The sequence below is a fragment of the Neodiprion fabricii genome, chromosome 2, assembly GCF_021155785.1.
Source record: "Neodiprion fabricii isolate iyNeoFabr1 chromosome 2, iyNeoFabr1.1, whole genome shotgun sequence".
Lineage (NCBI taxonomy): Eukaryota > Metazoa > Arthropoda > Insecta > Hymenoptera > Diprionidae > Neodiprion > Neodiprion fabricii.
This window is the reverse complement of record NC_060240.1, coordinates 35,232,342-35,253,549: the sequence shown is the minus strand read 5'-3', so window position 1 is coordinate 35,253,549 and position 21,208 is coordinate 35,232,342. Positions and strand designations below refer to the sequence as shown.

Sequence of the window (21,208 nt, the reverse complement as noted above, 5' to 3'; positions counted from 1 at the left end):
GTCACTTTCACGCCTATCCTACGATCGTTGCGTGAACGGAACTTTTTACGACAATTCGTCGCGCATCCCGCTCACCGTTTCTTCTTTCTCAGCTATCCTGCTACCCACTCACGACAAACACGGGTTTTCCTCCGGCGTAGAACGTAGAAGGACGCACTGATTATTTCGCCCTCGCGAAATCCGCAGCCCACGCACGTGAGTACTTAATTACCACTAGACTCTTCGCCTACGGCATCGAACGAATTCTAACCTGTGTATTATGAGCATGTATAAATAGCAGCGAGTACATCGCGCAAAAATATGTTGTTTGTCTTGCCTAGAAGTATTTTATACTTGGCAATCTGTTGCTCTGTTTCGTCCAATGGCACTGTACGTAATACATACGTACGATAATAACTAGTACTGGTGTCATAATCGAAAAATTTGTTATTCAATCCCTAGTCACCATCGCTTCAGTTCATTATTATAGGCACGTTTACTTTCGCAAATTTGGATGCTATTTTGGGGCTATGCAAATACCTATAGAAGGCATGTCTCTCCGTATAAATAAATAATTGTTACCATAGTTTCGTATAATCGTATAGGGTAAAAGGTTATGTTATGTTTGTTAAAACGGCTGCTGTTCTTCATTATTGACCCTGCGACCATATTTACAATTCTTTTATTTTTCGATCAATGCTCGTTTTGATATACGTTCGGTTGATTGCCAACAGCTACTTCCTAGGTTTTAATACTCCTGAATCGATGCATTTTCTATTTTTCGAACCATGGCGTAAAGACATTAGTTGGATTAAATCTCTGTTATGGAGGTGCCTTGGTCGATTTCGACTTTGGCGTATATAATATATCTAAACATCAAAGTCTACGTATCTCAAATTCAAACAAGAGCTCAAGAGCTCAAGAGCCCCATTCTATACGCAACTCTGAACAAAAACACTCCAATACATTTTCATTTCACGATGAAATAAGGAAACGGCATATTGAAATCTACGAATTTACTACTGCGATTTCGTAGAGTACAAGCCACTTCTTTATTTCTGCGTCGAATGAAAATGTGTTGATGCATTTTTGTTGTGAATTGCGTATAGAATGGGACTATGACGTCTTTTTCGTCTTTAAGATACGTGGACTTTGCTATTTAGAGTTATATACGTCAATGTCGAAATCGACCCGGGCACCCCCCTAAGTAGCATGCATATAGTCACTCTGTGGATGCAACGATACCCCTGCGTACAATCAAGGCTGCAACCTTTCATACACCCGTGATGAGCACACTGTTGACACGGGGCGAGATATTGTTTTGTTAATTTTGGATTACGAATTGGCACGAGTTTAATTGTACGTTGACTGTTAGTGCCGCTGTTAAACATAGTTTTAAACGCATCATGTGAAAGGTATATAATTATTCTTATTGTTTGTTTTTTGTTTTTTATTTGTTTTATATGTGTAACCGGATTCAAATTCACGCGTTCAAATATAGACAATGTGCGTATTGTTTATCAAATGAGGCTTGTTTTGCTGCACGTTGCACAATGATTCGAATAAAAGCTTGGAATGTAACTGATTTCTACAGATGAAGGAGATCTTGAAAACCTCGAGTCATTTGTCGTAGGTATTTTACAGAAAGTTATGCAACTCCTGATATCACCGCAGTGAATTCTCTGTTCAGACGTCTGGGAATTGGGGATAGATACGAACAAAACGAATGCATAAAATCGAATAAGTTATATCACGCGGCGGCGTGTGTTGGGTATTGGACGGAGGCCAGTCGATGAATTATCACAGTTTACCACCCGCTGCCGTTCCGATGCGTCAGTCAGAGGAGTTGAATTTCTTCCTTTCTGCCGTTGGCATTCTTAGTAGGTATGTACTAATTTCTTTCAAATCTTGCTCAGCAAACTGTTTTCACAAATATCTATGTGAGTATGAAGTTGAAAGCATGAAACTGCATGAGGCGTTACGCTTCTAGAACATAATTTGTTTGTATCCTTATCAATAATCACCGCGAATTTCTCACGTTTTATGTAAAATCTCATGACTCAAAGTTATTACATAATTCATACGTAGCTGTCCTCATTTTGGAGAGAAAAGTCGGGAGGGGGGTATATGAGATATGCTGCAAGACGATACTTGAAAGAAAAGAAATCGGAATTCAATAAAACGTTCTGGTCATAAGTTCGAAGGTAAAAGGAAGTCTTGAGCGTACGTGAGTTGCTATAATATGTTCCGATAATCAGGCAGACATCATCATCTATTTTATACTTGTTACGCGCCTTCTACACGGTGTACTTTGCCGGGTATTGGATGGTTGTAAATAAATCGATATTGTACCAAGACACACACTACTTTCCTATCTGGTCCCCGTTGGTTTATCGTTAAACCGATAGATTAGAAAATGTTGATATGCCAGTATTGCGTTCTGCTCCGAAAAGGGAATGAATAACAAGTATGTATGACGTTTGAAGGCGACCAGAGATTCATGAGTAATATGTTTAAAAATTCCAAGTTTTCCGGAACTTGATTGCCATTAGCCGGTTGTCCAGATTTATACGAATGCCTGGATTGTTTGGCACGTTCGTATTTATTCACTCAGATATTACGTAATATTCAGGCCTTGAAGTGTTTGATAACTTAAAATTTTCTGCTTATCTATCATACGACTATGATCCTCCTAATGATGCGCATAGCAAAAAGGCTTATATGATCGTGATTGTAGGGACTCTAAAAGTTATCTTCTGCGTTGCCATTTTGAGAAGAGATCATTTTAAACGGAAAATAATTGACGTTAATAAGTTCGAAATTGATTGATGATCTGAATTCTGTGATCGACCCTGCTGGCAACGAAAAAACAATAGTTACCTACCCACAAGTAGGACTTAGTATTTTAGTAAATTAAAGCAAAAAGTTTGAAACCGCTCGCTGAAGACAGTCTGCGACGAGGAAATAAAACTGTTTAGATTCAAGTAGTCCAAAAATACTTTCGAGTCACTTGATATCTGAATAAAGGGGAAAATCACTGATTACTAACTGCGCGGTTTTTTCCTTGATTAATACAAATAAAATTGGGTTACGTTCGTAGAATTCTTCGTCTTGTCCCTTAAGCCCGAATTTCTGTAATTATACCTACGAAGCGGGTGAAAACCCGCCTGCGCCTTGTGACCGATTGTCCGCACTCAGTTCTCTATGCTCCTTCCTTATTCAATAGCCGTAAACTGGCGTAGACTGGCGTAAACCTGGGCTCTACTCTTGGTCCAGGCGTCGGCTCAGTGTTCTAGGATTCTTGGAGTGTGTCAGTGTGCTAAGGCCGGCTGACCAGGTCGGGTGTTTGCCCTCCCGCGGTCTGAGCGAGACTCTCGCGCGGTCATATTGATCCTCTACGGAGGCTGCGACGTCACGTTCCCGGAGTCCGCTTCTCACTGTCAGTATCGCGAGCGCGGCTAACACGAGTTCCGACAGCATGTGACGTTTTGCACTCTGAAAAAAGAAACCCAAAAAACGCGTGTACAATATACATAGAAACAAAGTGCCCGCACAGATTTATCATCCCCGTTTCGCGCCCCGCATGCAGTAACGCACGGATCAAACTTGCCGATCTGGAATGATCCGCGGCAATGCCTGATATTCATCCCCGGCTTAAGGTAACGATTACATACCTGTAATATCGTTGCACTTTATCGCCTTGCGTGTAATCATGCCTGGTCGAACATTCCATTTCCATTGCCTAAACCTCGCCCGCAGCTTGTGTATTAGTTACGTAAAATGTTTTTCGCGCCCATAGTGTGCGTGTCACTCGTAAGTGGGGCTCTTCTCGTCCTATGCTAAATGACTAACGCGGAGAAGTGCGCTTATCGCGCCTAGCCAGCTCAATCTTTCGTTATCTCTCACCGGTTCGACATGCCTATAAGGGCTACAATCTACCTCTAGAACCGCAATTGAAAGGACGTTTCATAACTGCGCAGAGCACGAGATCCGACACTTTTCGTTCAGCAAATAGTCGGTTGTTACTGCGGTGTTATATACGGATCGACCTGGTAAATAGATAGAAATTTTTATAGTACAAGTTCAACTTTTGAGTACCATTCGTGATGTCATCGGTCACGTAATCTTACAATTGGAAGATCGTACGTAGGCGCGGTTCAAAACTAATTTAACGATCTCGTCGCCGATTTTGTCCGCGATATTGTGATTGAATGGGTCAAACACACGCCCGTCGGCATTTGAACTTTTGTTGAATAAAAATTTATCCTCAAAACTGAATCGACCCGTTGGAGTGTCATTGCAGTGCTGGAAGGCAGGTACAACGTGCCGACGTACCGCGGTAAGGCGATTCGATCCCTAGTCAGTCGAAACATCATGACCCAGTTCACGGAGCCCGTCGGATGTCTTAGTATAAAAAATCAATAGGTATCATGCTGGATTGTGGAGGCCTTTAAATTCTGTAATCGCTATGTTGAATATGCACGAGATCAACCCGTTGTGTGAACAAAGCCGACTGAATTTTCAAAATGTTACAGTGATACCTGCCTGAGCGAGCCCGCGGGGTCGCAAGAATCCCCGGACATGGCTGTTCAGATTTTGGACGCTGATCACCTAGCCATCAGTGCCATCGTCACCGTCGCGATGCAGTTCATCTTTTTCATCATTGCTGCGTCGTTCCAGATCGACAAGGTCACCGACTTTGCGGGAGGAACGAACTTCGTCATAATAGCTTTGCTCACCTTCTTCCTTGGTCAGGATGGAAAGGTACATTTAAATCTTGAGATTACCTTAACCGGATGCTCTCGAGCCTTCCAGTTATCGGGAAAAGCAGGTGCCGTACGCTCCGAGAGTATATGAATTTCCTGTTCACTTGAAGTATTCACGTGTTGCATTTACAGATATGTAACAAAGTTTGCACAGTGGGTTTGTTCCTTGGTCTTATACATATTGCATCTTGAAACTGTTCAACTTGGGTGATCAATTATATACACGGGCATTTTCATTATACGAAAGTTCTACAAATTTGTTGAAATATCACAATATCGCCCAATGAAATTTATGTTTTTAAACAATTCATAAGTGATCTCCAAACTAAGTGGTTTCAGATATTTAATGTTGAAATAAGTCGAATGAGCACGGGGAAGATAACTTCATCGACTATTTTTTCAGAATTACGATAGTCGGCAATTGATGGTTACAATTTTCATCTGTCTCTGGGGTGCACGACTATCGGGCTACCTGCTGTATAGAATTCTAAAGATAGGAAGGGACAAGAGGTTCGACGATCGTCGGAGTAACATTATTCGTTTCGCCGTTTTCTGGACCTTCCAGGTACGTGCAAAATATATCCCCTACGTCAGTTTGACGTACGTACGTACATCTTTGAAGAGCCGACTTCTAGCTGCTTAAACACAATAAATCTCTCGCTACTTACCTCCGATGAATATTTTTTTTTTACCTCAAATATGGCCGGGAGAATACCAAAAGTGATTTGAATCCATCACCAGTAATTTCAACAATCTTTATTTCAATTTATCTCTCGTACTCAAAGGAGGAGTAAAGTTTAGTGCGGTTCGACCTTTCGCCACAATCAGAGCCAGACCACCTCTTTAATGGTGCGGGGTCTGCAACATTTGTGGTACATGCGCATGAAATGTTGGAATTTTTCATTTCCATCGAAAAAGTAGATCGCCATTGATGTACCAGATTTTTTTACTATTGGTTCACAGGCGGTTTGGGTATTTGTCGTTAGTTTGCCGGTGATATTCATAAATTCTCCGCGGCACAAAATTCCACCGGCACCGAAGACGATGACGACCCTGGACAGCGCTGGAACTGGACTTTTCGTCATCGGGCTTCTGGCCGAAACTTATGCCGATCTTCAGAAGTTCTCCTTCAGATCGGACCCCGTGAACGACGGAAAGTGGTGCAACGACGGTGAGAAGCTGCTTGCTCGTATTTATTTTATCAAGTTATTGGTACGAAGTTGAACATCCTTCGGCCGATACGTTACGCAGACCCGCGATGACGGAGGCAACGCAGGCTTCTATTAATAACACCAACTTCTGATATCGATCGTGACTAGTCACGCCGACGGGGTTCGGTTTATTGATAATTACTTCGTTGGAGAGAGTGGCGTAATCGTGCCTAGTTTTCACACAGCTTCAGCCAGGGACTTGGATATTAAAAAATTAAAGAGATCCAGGGTTCGTACGCATAGGGAAAACCTGGAAAACCGGGAAAACTCAGAGAATTTCTTATAGCCGAACAAATCAGGCAAAATTCAGGGAATTTCGAAGAAAATTCCGGAATTTTAAGTCTGTCGAAGAAACGAACCCGTTCTTATACAAAGTACTGACGATCTTAAGAGAGAACACAAAATTGCACTCAAAATTTTGTTTCATTTTTCCTTACGGAAAATTGCAGGCCGTTTGTAAATTGATAGTCAGACAGTCAGTTTAGAAACTAGATAATATTGAAGGTATTAGTATTAATATATAAAAGAATTGTCATTAATCAGTGGCATATGTCATGAAATGTTACTAGAAAAATCCTATTTTCAGGCTGGAATACCCAGAAAAGTCAGGGAATTTCAGATTCCAAAAAGCGTACGAACCCTGAGATCAAAGATCCGAACGTCTTTCGACGAGAAAAGTTCCGGCCTTTGACCGCTCTTCCCGATTCTATGATTTGAGCGCTTCGTAAAATTAGATGGCTATTTTTTATCCCTCAGGATTATGGCGGCTTTCACGGCATCCAAATTATTTTGGTGAAATCGTCGTTTGGTGGGGAATATTCATAATTTCGTTAAACGTAATTGAGGGTGCTGAATACGTCGCCATCGCATCGCCTTTGTTCACGACCTTGCTCCTTCTATTCGTCTCTGGGATACCTCTGCTGGAAAAATCAGCCGACGAACGATACCGAGAGTAAGTATTATTCCGCATCGCTACGTTTAACTTCGGATATACGTATACTGCATCGATATTTTACTGACCTGAATCGACTGCTGGCAATTCTGCCAGTTCTCGTTATTCAACGGTAAAAAATCAGAACCAACGAATGACCAAAAACTAACAACCACGTTTCGTGCGATCGGTGATTAACGATTACGGGCTTATAAGAGACCGTCTTTGCAGTTGGTGTCAAGCGTTTGTAACAGTCATTGTGGTTTTTGTAATACTGTAAAGAAAAAAATGACGAACGGTTTGGCAAACGCGGAAATAGTTTTGGCAACGAAATTTTTATTTGGCTCAGCTAAAACCCGATAGTTTCAATGCATGCATACAGATATCTATATCATTTCGTATGTGTTTGCGCATTTGTGTGCACATGTGTAAAAATACCGACGAAGACGAGTAAAATGAAGTACCTTTACGGTATAAAACTATTCTTGACAATCACGCGTTACCAAACCACAATGGCGACTTCGGATAAATATTTAAATCCTTTGAATAAATGGGGCCTTTGAGTATGCCCTGTAAAAATACTATGTACTTGGAGGAGTAGAATTGGAATTAGCCATTTTCTCAGACCATGTAAGGTTAGTTATTGACATGCTTAGACCCAATTATTGACTCTTTTATTCGCCAAAATTATAAATGGATGGCATCAATTGTGAATTTCTCGATGACTAAAACCAATTGCTAAAGGGTTGAACACTACAAATCAATTTTTTGGTAATTTTAGAACTAAGGATCGAACAGACAACCAAAAAAACTCAATAATTGGGATAAAGTCAATAACTGGTACGCTTACCTTAATAAAGGAAATTCGCGACTCTTCAGCTCTTACAGAATGAATAATGATTCGAATTTTCAGCAATCCGGACTATAGGTACTACAAGCAGTCGACTTCTCCGCTGATCCCGATCCCGCCGTCGATATACGTCGAAGTGCCGTGGTTCCTAAAGTTCATATTATGCTGCGAGTTCCCGCTGTACGACTCCCTCGACGAGAGGCCCCAGCCGGCAGCGACTGAATCGACTTCGATCAGCAACGCGGCTTCCACGTAGCTGTAGCCGTACGTCGGGGGTCCAGCCTCGGCACCCGGCGTACAAACTGCCTGCACGGCTAGTACGGCGAGCACGGCCCTCTGAGCTTCCGCTCGTACCCACGTCGTCGGTTTCTTCTACCTCGTCCCCGCTTTCCTCGGGCGAAGAAACCCCCGACTGGACGTTCAAGGCGATCGGAAATCTCCCCGCGCGCCAGTCACCCGCTCGACCAGATATCGCGGATTCAAATTCCGACGCTGCCGACGCCGGAAAATCAGCTGACGCGTCCTACGAGTCGTACATCCCGGCTGACAGACCAGGAAGAGTTCGATACCCGAAGACTCGAGCCCCAGGCTTTACTTTTCGGGGCCCCGTGACCGTCGAAGCGAGTCGAACCATGGTCGACAGTGACCGAAGCAGGGGTGCGAGGGGAGCTCAGAGGGACAAAAAAATGTGTAGACAGTTTGCGGTTGACCTGACGTCGACCGGAGGCAAAGAGGAAGGCAGACCTATACCCACCAGACAATCTAACTACGAAAAATCGAGCATGTCGTTCGAAAATCCGGGCTACTCGGGTCGCACTACAGGGTCCAAGCACATGGGACGAACCATCCGCCAGAGGAACAACAGCCCGCAAGTATCCATCGAGGAAAAACATCTGGGTCCAAAACGAGTCGAAGAGTCCGGGAATACGGCGGCCTCAAGTAGACCCAAATTTTCAAGGTCGGCGACCATCGAGTGGACTTTTGAGGGCCCGAGCACCGCGCCTCCGTCTTCCGACTGGATCGACTCCTTTACGAGGCAACACGGACTCGCGGAGTGGAATTTGCCTCGCAGCCGCCGCTCAAGTTTCGCCAATGCTGCCAGGTCCAGTCTCGACAATCCGAGAACCGGGATGAAGCACAGAGTTCTATCAAAATCTCCATCCGCCCCAACTCACGATTCGAATTCCACTTCGGTGAAGGATTACGGATCGACAAATTCCTCGTTTGAGCACCATTCCACCGATCCTATACCCGACGTCACGGAGATTCGTGTTCCTGTTCACCAGACGCCGAGATCCGTTTCCTCCGAGGGTACGGAGAAACACGAGAAGTCGAACAGTTGGTCCAGAAAGCTCGGTATAACGGGATCCCAGTTTCTCGGTACCGGCTGGACGGTTTCCACCAAACGTTCTCCGACTTATCCGTTGATCCCACCCTCGTCGAAGTCTGAAAGGTCCGAAACCGCGGGTGAATCTTCGCTAGGAGATCCTGGGCAATCTGTATCGATCGAGATGACCGACACCGACGTCGATCTTCCGTCTACCGGATTTTCCGGTTTTAAACTTCGCGGTAAACTGAGGAGAACCTCTTCGTCGGAGACTAGCTGGATCACTGGAAATCAAGCGGGACCGAGCGCCGATCCGGATCCGGTCAGGAGACGAAATCATGCAATCACGAAACTCCACAAATCACCGAGTGGATCGAGCAGAAATCAGCTTGATACCGTTGTCCAGGTTAATCCAAGCGGGGGGAGCGGATGGCTGTCAATAGCGAGGAATCAACGGGCTAAAATAAAGAAGTGTCGGACTGTTGGTAAGCTTTATACGACCGTTAGAGTCGAGGATGACGACGTCAGTGTTCTGGTTACCATGGATTGACATTATTGACATTATAACGTGCCGAAGTAACTGTATACATTGTGATTCAAGAATTTTTATATATTTTCGCAGCATTTAATCAAAAGGGATTTTATTATTTTTGTTATCATTTTATTTACCCCGTTCCTGAGCGAGGAATAATTGCACACACCTATATTGTCATACGTTTTCCTCGTGATTATATCCAATTATGGTGCTACTTACGTACGATTACTGTATGCGAACGGAAAATGCGCGGTCTGTACAAGCTAGGGTTGCGATGGGTCAGAACATGCATATTAATTAGGAATTAGGAATGATTTTAAGCTGCATAGTAACACCTTGAATGATTTGTGACGATATCAAATATACCGGATTTCGCAGATTTAATCTGACTGTGTGCACGAGCAGTTTATAGAATAAAGGTCAGTTTTCAAACGAAATAAAATTTTAGACGATTCCATGTCGCGAATAATATCACATATTGTAGACATGCGGAATAGATAATGTTGGAATACCCAGTTTAGGTATGATACATAGACTGTTGAAGCAGTTAGGGACTAGCAGAGATCACTGCACTTATTAGTCGACAAGCTAGCGTAATGATTATTTTAGTATTGTTCGTTAGTTTGTCGTTAATTAATTACATTGTTGAAAATTTTCAAGTATCTTCAAGTGTAATTCGCAGATTTTCCAACAAATCTCGTGAATGTGTACAAGAAATTTTCGACATTGTAGAAAGTTGATACGGCAATATTAAATAAACATATCTACAGTCAAATTTATAGCCGAACAATCTATTGTGAAATTAATATACGATAATTAAGGAGTTGCTAGGGTATGTATAGAACATAATAGAGGCGGTGGATCTCGTATTACTACTCCTATCGCATGGTTCGAAGGTTGAATATATAGGCATACTCGTAGTGTTAATTCTTGGAGTCGTCATCTCGGTAAATCTGACAAATATGTAAAAGTCGTTCTGACCGACCTTCGGAAATGAATCAGTGAGTACGCAAATTATTAATAAATAATTGGCGTCTAGGTATACGTAAAATAGGTGTAAAGTTAGATTACACTAGAAAGTTAGCTAGCTTATATCTTTACCTCGTCATGGTAAATTCGTATAGGAAAGAGAAGTTTTTCATGGAATATGAATTTCCACGACATTAACGGCGTTTTCGTACGTATTACGATTAATAATTGCTCCATATTTAATTATATCAACTTATACACTTTGGGAAAATGTACTTACTAAAGAAAGACTATAGGGTAGATCAAATTCATTGCTCAGCTATAAAATAGTAGTCCAACCGAGTCTGCTACTTTTACTTGCACTGTAAAAGTGTAAAAAACTTTCAGGAGTTATCAACTGGTAATTTTAGACTGCCATGCAAGCGAATTTTTTATCATCGAGAAAAGTAGTTTATTACGATTCGAAGCTTGTACTAATTGCATGAAAATCACGCAGGAATTACAAATAGATGGATGACGGATATTTGGAAATTAAAAAAGTGAGTGCCAGGCATATCTCAATGAAGGTGAGATGGTAAACACAGAAACTAATACTTATTGTCAAAAATTATCCATCCAATCAAAACTTCAGGTTCGTACCTAATTAAAAATCAAAATACTGGGATTTGACAAAAACTATCGTTATAATTATGAGCTCGAAAACTAATTTTATCAATCTGCGGTGTTATACGGCCCGACGAATCAGTCTGACGTGAAGAGTTTGAAAGGTTTATATCGTTACTATTCGTAACTTATGACATTGTTATCATTACATGTGTACATATACAATATTTATATAAATATATTAAGCTGCAAGTATATGCCTGGACTGCGTCTCTACTGTACATATATTATGGTATCGTGGTATAGTTATAATATTGTGCGAGATGATGACCACCTTACTTCCATTGTATGTAATAACTCGAGTTACAAATAATGTAATTTATGCGCCGTATCACGGTGAAATATTTATATATTATATGACATAAATTCTATTGAAAGGGTGAAAGAAAAATACAGGCTGTTATATAAAAATAAAACATTTCAAAGCACTACGTATATCGCTTACTATACTGTTTCATTTCGTTGCCAAACCGAGTAACTTTCAATTTTGGAAAGACGCATTGATCGCAATACTTATTTCTTCTTTATCGTCATTGCGAGTCGTAATAAAGTTTATTTTATTCCTTCGGTTAGTGTACAATTTCGTGATACGAATTGGAGATCAGTTACAGTCAGCGTTTCGGAGCTGTTTGAATTTCGGGTCAAAGCTGCACAGTGAAGTTGCAGTTATTATGGTGTTGCGGTAGTTCGCACGAATTCATACAGCCGTAAGCTGCCGTAAGTAGGTAGCGTAGAGCATCCTCGCTGCGCACGTGATGTAACAACTTGAACTGAACGCAGCGTGGATTTATTACGTTCGTGGGTCGTCACGTAAAAATACCGCGACAGGTATTTGCGTGAACCGTATACCGATTAATAAATACCAGAGTGAAGAATCGTCCCATCAAAAATGTTGTCGCGAATGTCTCTAAGGCTGCACAATCGAACGCTGGCAAAGACGTATAGTGTGTCAAAGGTAAGCGAGTCAAGTTACATTTTTTGAGGTTATGATCCAGCTTCGCAATGTTCCGAAATAACAAAATATGATTTCTTGTCAAGTGACAGGTCTTGTTTGATAATGCGCACGCTTAATAGAGTTGATTTTTGACAGGTTCTCGTTTCTCACAGATCACTTCACGTTACACGTAAATTTGAAAATACAGGATTGAAAAATTTCCCCTCTTTGGGGCTATCGCGACACAAACCTATCCTTGGAACAGCTTTCGTTCGATGTGCCAGCACAGTTGAGGATAAAATACCTGACAACCTCCTGCCGAACATACCGGGTATTATACCTTCATGTGTATTAAAAGCTGCTCTCAAGTGTTCATCAGACTTTTCTTCAAGCTTCTACGCCCTTGCCGAGAAACTGAAAAACAGAGAATGTTATCAAGACCCTGGGATTCAACAAATTTTTTGATACAATTGACTGACAATTTCATAAACTGTTTTCTTTGTCAGCCTTTCTTACCATAATTTCCAAATAACTTTCTGTCTGTAAAAATATAATTTCTTTTTCTTATCTTATTGTATTGACAGAAGATTTTGATTAACAATATTAAATTTTTCAGAACCTCCGTCACTACCTGCACCAGAAGTGGTAGATATTGTTCAGGGTTTAAGTGAACCACCTATTACCGCTCTAGGCCTAGGAAGCAACTGGCCACCGGGGCTCATTCAGTCTGCTTTAGAATACTTACATATTGGTTTGGGATTACCATGGTGGGGGACAATAATGATCGGTAACGCGGGCTGTGTATTTCACTATTGACATAATCTTTTTGTTATCACTTTTGAGTCTTTTATGCAATGAATAACATTACAGGCACCATATGCGTGAGGCTTTTAGTGTTCCCACTTGTCATTAAGGCGCAAAGGAATTCAGCAAAAATGAATAACTACATGCCTCAAGTACAATATCTTCAGGCTAAGATGACAGAGGCAAGAGAATATGGAAATGATTTTGACGGTATGATTTATAAATGACATACTATGGATTGCTACTTGTTGAGTTTATTAATTATTTGTAATATGTATCTAGCTGCAAGATACGGACAGGATCTTTACACATTTATGAAATCTAAAGGGATTTCTCCATTAAAAAGTGCTTTGGTGCCTTTGGTACAGGTAATGCATCAAAATTATTGTAACATCTTCCACATTCTTTTTATTTTCGTATTTTTCCAGTAGTTCCTTATATCTTAATCAAACTGTCTCATAATTTCTTGCAGGCACCATTTTTTGTGTCGTTTTTCATGGCACTCAGAGGTATGGCAAACGCTCCAGTGGAAAGTTTGCGCACAGGAGGTCTTTGGTGGTTTACAGATTTAACTATTCCTGACCAATACTATTTGTTACCGCTAATAACTAGCGCTACAATGTATGTAACGATAAAGATTGGAGCTGACGGGTTAAAACTGGATACTTTGGGACCTGGATTTATGGCACATGCGATCAAAGCAATTCCTATCATTATGTTTCCATTCATCATGCATTTTGACGGAGTAAGTTGGTAATTGAGAGTAGTAAAAAAAAATTGTGTTGCTCACTATCTTCATCCAACTTCCACCTTGATTTCAGGCTATATTAGTTTACTGGACATCGACAAATTTTATATCTTTAGGTCAAGCTATGCTTTTGAAGGTTCCATCAGTTCGAACCTTTTTCAAAATCGAAGCAACTATTAAGCATGCACCGACGCAACTTGCTCCCAACAAAGGATTTGTCAAAGGATTCAAAGAATGTAAATTATTGTACAATCGATTTCCAGTCTGTTCGGTTTGTTATTCTGAAATCCTTCAACCAAACTACCATTGTTGCAGCTTGGTCCAACATGAAACTGGCTGGGGCATTACAAGACAGAGGTGAAGCAGATCACATGGAATTTGAACGGGCTGGACGGGGGCCTGTACCAAAAACGTATAAATATAATCCCACTGCACAAACACCACCACCGACACGGATTATGGCCCGGAAACGGGATTGAGTTATTGTAAATATATTGTGATAATAAAAGGAAAACTTTAGCCATAACTTGCCATTTGTTTACTCCATCCATGATTCATATGAATTCCAATAGAATTTTTACATCAAAATTATACTCTAGTATTACATGTTATATACAAAACTGTACATTACTCACTAGTAAGAGTGAATTATTTTTACATCTAGCGGACGTAGACCATTTACATTTTTGCGGCAATGCATTGATTGATTACTTCAATAAGGTGATTATTTTCCAGCGCGGCTGCAACTCTTTCCTTATCTGCAAGCTGCTTGTTTACCGCTGTCTCAGAGGCGTGCGTTCCGGGCGTTATTTCCACATTCACTTTAAACCTTGATGGCAGGGCACGCAAAAGTTGGACTCTGATAGAGAGACCGATCAATGTTGCCATGCTGCAGTGAGGTATCGTAGGCGTGAATTTAACATGGACTTTATTGTGCTTATTATCAACCTGAAAGTAGCCGCATATCAGAATGAAACTCCTGGTCCATCGGGTTGAAGCTGCTAAAGGCGACCTAACCTAAGTAGCTACATACCTCTATAAGGCTTTGTTCAACAACGTTCAATTCCTCCAGAGTTAGAGGGTGTTCCGGATCGTTGATGTTGCGAATAAGATCTGTAAATTGTCATGAATCTTAGATCCCTACGAATCACGTGAGCGTAAGGCTACGGGCTAAAAGTGCGAGAGGTTAGAATTACCGAATATTTCTCGGGAGTCAAAGTCATCGACAACATCCTCGTCTTCGTCCTCAGCTGTGATTTCCCTCTCATGAACTTTTTTATACAATTTTGGATTAGTGTTTTCTAATTGATCAGCCATTCTTTCCTTATTAATAAGTGCAAATCGTGCAAATCAACACGGTACCCGATGGTATTCCGACACCGAGTTAAATGCGGAGCTATTATTTATTGTCGTGCTTATTGTCAACGAGAATTAAAAAGTTTTCGCGAGATGGCGCTGCTAAACGTCATCCCTAAGGTTCACCCTCGTAAGGTTATGCATCGCTGATGTGTATGTCATGCTGCGGAATACAGGGGCAGAGGTTTCATCGCTGTTAAGTATTACCTACGTGGATCCCAACAATCGGAAAAGAATAGAAACGGATCGATTAGCAGAATTATGAATCCCATTTCTTTAAGTTTCCGAATTAAGCATGAGTCATTCCAGTGAGACACTGTTCGTTTCAATCTATTTATTCGTTTCTATTCGATTTTATCTGTTCTTTCCTATCCCGTCATATTCGCGACAATGCCACCTCTAATAGCTTGTTCGTTTCAATTATTTATCTAGAATAAGGGATGGAAATTATCAATCCGAATCAATTCTTTCCATCCGAATTGATTCTTTTCAAAGAATACGAAACATCCGTTTGGATAAAGAAATCGGAATAGATTGTATTGAAATTCTTAATCCATTGCTATTCTTTTCCGATTGTTGGGATATATTTTTGCCATTTTTTCGATATATTCCACGTTAACGCACTGAATTAAAGAGCTGACGATAAACCTGGCGTGCCAAGTAACTAAAGAAATAACCATCTGAGAACTATGCAATGATTTTTGAAAGGAAGATTAACATTAGTTATAATGATATATGGACAAAGGGTTCCACGTGGAGTTAGATAGTTTGAACCCTTACTATTTTTTATTTTGTCGAAACTTTTTTCGCTAATAGTATCCTTACGACCAACAATTTTTTTCCTTTTTACTTTTACCTGAAAAAGTTTCAACTAAATTTCGAATGATTTGAATTAAAATTGTTTAATTTCGTATGGCATTTCCCGTATGCGTGTATATCATTTTCTGTTTGCAGTAGGTAATAACAACTGGAACTAGGCTGAGGCGCTTCACGAATACTCTACATTGATTCAACGTTGCAGGTCTTAAAAATAAAGAGTATCGAGCGTATGTTTCGCATTGTAACTACGAAAGTATATTACAGGTCTGGCTGGCTCTATACCGTCCGGACGGTCGCACCCTTCGGCAAGAATGAAATATAGGGTCTGTAGTCGAAGTTGGAGCCTATAGATATACAGGCCATACCCTACGTTGCAGTTGATGCGCGAACCCCAAGGGAAGCTGGGGGGAAGTCGCGAGGAGGAGAGAGCTAAATTACCCGCAGCCGTCTGAGGGTGGAACGGCGTAAAGTGTGGCTGGACTTTGATTACTTGCATGCGACGCGACGGTTGTGCAAAAATCGTTTCGGTGTGTAAGCGTTTCAGTTCTGCCGAACACCTACCGAATCACGATTTCCAATTATTCGGCTAATTCGTCCTTTTTTTTTGTCTTCTTCTGACTAATTTTCGAAGGCAAAAAAGAGGTTTCAACTTTCGACAAATTTCATCGACTATTACAATTGTGGATAATATATGCTTACTTTTATCTCACACTAATTAATCTCTGAAATGATACGCGCCAATCGTAGACGGGACTGAGAACTAATTAGCAATCCAGCGAGGTGAGAGCAGAATTTGGCTTCATTCCACTGTCACTACGTAACGAATACCTGGTACCCAACACATACATGCTCAGCACAGATACACACACACAATTATAGGCGTGGCTTTATCTACATTGGAACGGCAATTACGTCAAGTTCAAGGTCATAGTAATAAGAGCTCGTGAGAATCAGAATCGCGATGATGAGAGGAGAAGTGATATCTATATGTATACCTTCACATATTATCTCAATCGCGAGTTCGGCATTTCTTGCATGCCATAAGTATCCATACCACTCCAATGGCCTTTCGCCTCTAACCGCTGGCCTCTCTTGCGGCTAGTCTAGACTTTGGCTTTAAGATTACAAGATTATAAGTAGTCTAATATCTTTTATTGGCAAGGTGTCTTGGAGTAGAACCAATGTGAAATTTCTTCTTGTGTTCTCATGAGAGTGTGTCCGTTGAGATGGTAATAAAATTCATGCGAAGCGCAATAAATTTTGTTCGAGTTTCAATATGTTATTACACGACGTACACTGTTCAACGGTTAAAATGCTGCTTGATCATTTTCGAGATATCTTTCGCTACGATCTGAAAGTATTTTAATTATTGTAAGTAAAGGAAATTACGCTCTTTGGTTCCGTGTCACTTGATGCTGCAGTGGATATTAATTGTCGATTTGACGATTCTTTTTAGCACGCTTCAGGAACATATCGAATTGCTTCTCAATAGAATTTCCTTACGGTACGGCATTTCCAATTTGTTCTCTTACTTGTTTGCACGGTTGGAATTGTTGTACCTCTCTCCCGATAGATCGATGAAATTCTAAACTTTTGAGTATCCCCTCTGAACGTGATGAAACGCTTGATTCGACCTCGCTTGCTAGCGTTTAACTCCACGTGAAACATGAGTCACGTGAACCGTGTCAATTGACTTTATTCTCTTCAGCTGTAATTGATAGTGCCCAATTGTTTGCGAACCAATAGAAATTCCAAGGCTTGAAACTCACTGCGCGATGCATCACAGATTTCGCCCCATCAATCCCGACTCCATAACACAACGAGGAGTTCAACTGCATATTGAAAACCTTCGATTACCACGAGGCTAATTCTCTGCATTGATTAATGTTGATTTACCTAATATACTTACTTGTAAATTGAACATCTGTTAACTTCTCGAAGAATTGAGATTAAAGATGAGGAATTCTGTTCGGTACTTTTGGAAGTATATTTTAAGTTTATTCATTTTCGTAACACACGATTCGTAAATTTGATCAGGTAAGTAAGTACTAATTGTCGCCTCTTCTAACATGTTATGTAATGTCCGTAACTTGATGAATACGTTTATGAAGAATTTAAGTAATTACACTAATTTGTGAGGCTACAGTTTCAGATTGCGCTCGGAATTGTGTTGCGTTTACACATCGTGTTGCCATATGTCGCCGTTGGTTTGGTGGACGTTGGTAAACTCGAAACGAGATTACCAACCGCAATGCGTCAGCTGGCCCGTGGGCCGTACGTAAATTTTCTGCTTCACATTTGTTTGCTGGTGTAGCTTTATCTGCGGTCTGATTAGTTTCCACGAGTTTCGTGTGTCTTCGTAGATATGTCATAACGGAACGACGGAAATCCTATTCTGAGGAAGAAAGGAGATATCAAAAGACGACTGGATTGAGCCAGGCAGCTTTTATTGACCAATGGCTCGTTGATTAAACGCACACAACATGCAACCTAAAAAACGGACCCAATTTCCTCGTTTTGGAACCCATGTAAGTTGCGACGTTAAAAAGTTGTGGTATTCTGATTCCTGAAATAATATTCTGCAATTGGTCCAGCCTTTTTTCTGGTGCAAATACAATATTCCTGTATCACTCTAGGCAATCAGGATTCAGTGTCGCGGCTGTCGGAACGGAGATGAAAGCAGCGGAGAAAATCAGCTCCGTAACAAGCCTGAGAACATTAGTCACCCCCTGGAATCTTGCCCTTCTTTCCGGGGGCTGCGGCACTTGAGTCATACCACGTGGTCTGCAGGGGCGGCGCCGAGTCTGAGTTATTCGACAAAGTCGAGCTTGCAGGCTGCAAAAAACGACAGTGCAACGGCGTTGCCAACCTATCGGACGAATATTTCTTCAAATGGCGCCAAAACAATTCTTTAGATCTCTTATTTATATGGCACCAGAATAATTCTATAGACGTCTTAATGCCGCCACAATAACTGTTCGTATTTCTCATTTTCAAGAGTAATGTTCGACGGTACAGAAACTCAAGAAATACATAGTATACTTCATTTTTTCGCGTCATAACATGGACAATTTTCCTGAAAATATATAATGATAATTAATGAACGAGGTAACACGGACAGATTTATATCCTGCAATCTGAATTGTAAGCATAAAGATATAAGGAAATTTTACTTACATAATATGTTTTTATTTTTAACATTTAGGACCACCAACTTGTCAAATAAGTGTGTTTCAAAATTGCAGATGCTATCTAATTGGTGGATATTTTCTCAGGAACCTCACAACTGGTTGACTGTTAGTCTGTTGTTTCTATTTCACATACTATATTTAGATATTTCATTATCAGTCTTGAGATTCCGGCCTAAATGGCAGTATCTCTTAATAAGAAAACAAGTTTTCATTTTTCTTTGAACGGGCTCTAATTTCTTTGGATTTAAAGAAATTCCTTCGACGCTGGCAAGCCTGCTGTGCCCAGAAGTACCGCAAGCATAGACGCGAAGCGCGAAAATGGAACGGGATGAAGAGATTACCCGCAATCTCGAGACTCGAAGAGACAATGACGCGCGAGGAAGGATCAAGTTCATTGGCACGACGCCAGTCGAAAGCACCTTTGTTAAAACCTATAATACCCATGCACACACCGTTTTCCGTCGAACAACTTCCTTCCCATTCCTAAATCAGCGCCCCTCTTTTTGGCAAGCACCGCGCTGATCTCCCGTCGACGGGTTCGAAGTGGCGGGCTCTTGAAGACGAACCAAGGGCAATACGGTTGCAAATTGGGAATTATCAGTCATTAAAGAAGTCGAAGACGACCTCGATCTTTTCTTTTTTCCAGACTTTGCAAACTACCAAATGTTTTCTAGTTTTTTGTACATTTCTTATCAATAACCGCAGTCAATTTCTTGTTGCATTTCGGTGCTGACCCGTCTTATCGCAGTTCGAACACTCGGACCGAAGGAATGACGGATCTGTATCCGGCGGATTAAAAAATGTATTTTTACATTTGTGAGACGCGATTCCGAGTGAAGTACTCGGGTGGTTCATTCGTAAGAAACGCGTTTTCCAATTTTCAATTCAAAACGAATTAGCTTATACCGGCTTTGTAATGTGAAACGGAGATGTGGGGGGGATAGTTTTTCCACGTGAGATTGCCGGTGAGTGTAGATTCCGTGAGTTTCCGTAGGTCTGAGGCACCGTCACCGGCTTCCACTCACCTGCAGACACGATATTATAATACCATTAATATCGAGACCGACGGGCCTCACAAATTCCATAAATTGTTCTCGGCACTATACGAAGAGTAGAGGATCGTTACACGGGTTTAACTATGCAGGAAGACGGCGTGATCGTGAGCCTCGCCGTTAGGGTATAGGTACGAGAGTACGTAGGTAATGTAGGTATACGGGATAAGTAACGACGCGTACGGGTCGACTTTAAAACGTGATTAGGGCGCTGTTACGACCAGGCTAATGTGCAAGCTCGCGTCTTACACTCGAGTGGTCGTGCTAATAATTTTTCCTCCCCATCTCCCGGAGCTCCTGCAGGACGCTTTACGTCAGTCTCACGTAACCCTGCGGAACAGACCATATCTCAAGGAACCGCTCGTCGCGAGTAGGAGCAAACAGCTTCGAGTTCATAATTCAAATTGTAAAATGAGAGCGCGCGCGTCTCTGAACTTGAAACTTGAAACTTGAAAGTTGCACGTTTCGCAGAGACACGTAATTAATCCTGCACGTCTATGAGGGCGCAGGGCGTGAAAAGGGAAAAGCTCGAGTTCGGCCCGCAGGTACCATCATTTTTCATCTCGTTCGCTTCTTTGTTTAACGGTGAATAGAAAAAATTCTGAAATAATCGTTAGCAACCGGACCGCGTCCCGCAGATCTTCCATCTCTCTTTTCCGCTCTATTTCCCAGCGTAGACTAGCGAGTAGGAATTTAAAGGTGCGTAGTTTAAAATCCGCGTATTGTACATGCGATTTATTCGATGCGAAATTTCATCGGTATCCAATTTGCGCTGATTTCGTCAGCGAAAATTTCTCCGAATAATTTTTCTTTCCTCTGAATTTTAAGCAACTCCTGCAAAATGTTTATACAGTGTGCGGTAATAAATAGGTATATATAACAACGGGTATATGTACACGTCGGAGTAGATAAGAAGATTATTAAAAGCACCGAGCGTCCGAAATACCCCGGGGAATTGTGGAAGGAGGAGGAGGAGGAGGAGGAGGAAAAGGACGAGGCGGGGCACCAGTACGGGAAAGGATCTCATTGCGAAGCGAGGATTATAATACGTACCTGCGTACTTTCACGGTAAC

General features: G+C 41.4%; 3 protein-coding genes across 8 annotated transcripts; 2 read left to right on the top strand and 1 right to left on the bottom strand.

Annotated features, from left to right (window-relative positions):
* Positions 1 to 60: 60 nt before the first annotated feature.
* Positions 61 to 9,713, top strand: LOC124176018. Of its 6 annotated transcripts, none has more exons than XM_046556788.1 (7): positions 61 to 195; positions 1,613 to 1,863; positions 4,515 to 4,743; positions 5,149 to 5,310; positions 5,709 to 5,916; positions 6,713 to 6,908; positions 7,801 to 9,713. In XM_046556788.1, the coding sequence occupies exons 2-7, from the start codon at positions 1,772 to 1,774 to the stop codon at positions 7,991 to 7,993; spliced, it is 1,080 nt and encodes a 359-aa protein (XP_046412744.1). In that variant the 5' UTR covers positions 61 to 195; positions 1,613 to 1,771; the 3' UTR covers positions 7,994 to 9,713. The 6 variants fall into 6 exon arrangements, with proteins under 6 accessions (XP_046412744.1, XP_046412745.1, XP_046412747.1 ...); XM_046556789.1 differs by having other exon boundaries at positions 62 to 195; positions 1,624 to 1,863; XM_046556790.1 differs by having other exon boundaries at positions 69 to 195; positions 1,670 to 1,863.
* A 2,237-nt stretch (positions 9,714 to 11,950) lies between these two features.
* LOC124175559 (mitochondrial inner membrane protein OXA1L) lies at positions 11,951 to 14,243 on the top strand. The gene is made up of 8 exons (XM_046555945.1): positions 11,951 to 12,186; positions 12,322 to 12,496; positions 12,782 to 12,952; positions 13,036 to 13,179; positions 13,252 to 13,337; positions 13,442 to 13,714; positions 13,791 to 13,953; positions 14,033 to 14,243. The coding sequence occupies exons 1-8, from the start codon at positions 12,121 to 12,123 to the stop codon at positions 14,194 to 14,196; spliced, it is 1,242 nt and encodes a 413-aa protein (XP_046411901.1). The 5' UTR covers positions 11,951 to 12,120; the 3' UTR covers positions 14,197 to 14,243.
* On the bottom strand, positions 14,233 to 15,135 carry LOC124175560 (MIP18 family protein galla-2). The gene is made up of 3 exons (XM_046555946.1): positions 14,914 to 15,135; positions 14,751 to 14,830; positions 14,233 to 14,665 (listed from the first exon to the last, which is right to left on the bottom strand). Exons 1-3 carry the CDS (start codon positions 15,032 to 15,034, stop codon positions 14,396 to 14,398), a joined length of 471 nt encoding a protein of 156 aa, XP_046411902.1. The 5' UTR covers positions 15,035 to 15,135; the 3' UTR covers positions 14,233 to 14,395.
* Between the last annotated feature and the right edge of the window lie 6,073 nt (positions 15,136 to 21,208).

Bases quoted from the DNA above. Each gene is read 5' to 3' on its own strand.
- LOC124175560 (XM_046555946.1), bottom strand. From the start codon at position 15,034: ATGGCTGATCAATTAGAAAACACTAATCCAAAATTGTATAAAAAAGTT. The intron at 14,831-14,913 runs GTAATTCTAACC...GACAATTTACAG, and splicing joins TGACTCCCGAGAAATATTCG to ATCTTATTCGCAACATCAAC. The intron at 14,666-14,750 runs GTATGTAGCTAC...GGCTACTTTCAG, and splicing joins TTGAACAAAGCCTTATAGAG to GTTGATAATAAGCACAATAA.
- LOC124176018 (XM_046556788.1), top strand. From the start codon at position 1,772: ATGAATTATCACAGTTTACCACCCGCTGCCGTTCCGATGCGTCAGTCA. The intron at 4,744-5,148 runs GTACATTTAAAT...CTATTTTTTCAG, and splicing joins TCCTTGGTCAGGATGGAAAG to AATTACGATAGTCGGCAATT. The intron at 6,909-7,800 runs GTAAGTATTATT...TCGAATTTTCAG, and splicing joins GCCGACGAACGATACCGAGA to CAATCCGGACTATAGGTACT.
- LOC124175559 (XM_046555945.1), top strand. From the start codon at position 12,121: ATGTTGTCGCGAATGTCTCTAAGGCTGCACAATCGAACGCTGGCAAAG. The intron at 12,953-13,035 runs GTAACGCGGGCT...ATAACATTACAG, and splicing joins GTGGGGGACAATAATGATCG to GCACCATATGCGTGAGGCTT. The intron at 13,954-14,032 runs GTAAATTATTGT...CCATTGTTGCAG, and splicing joins TGTCAAAGGATTCAAAGAAT to CTTGGTCCAACATGAAACTG.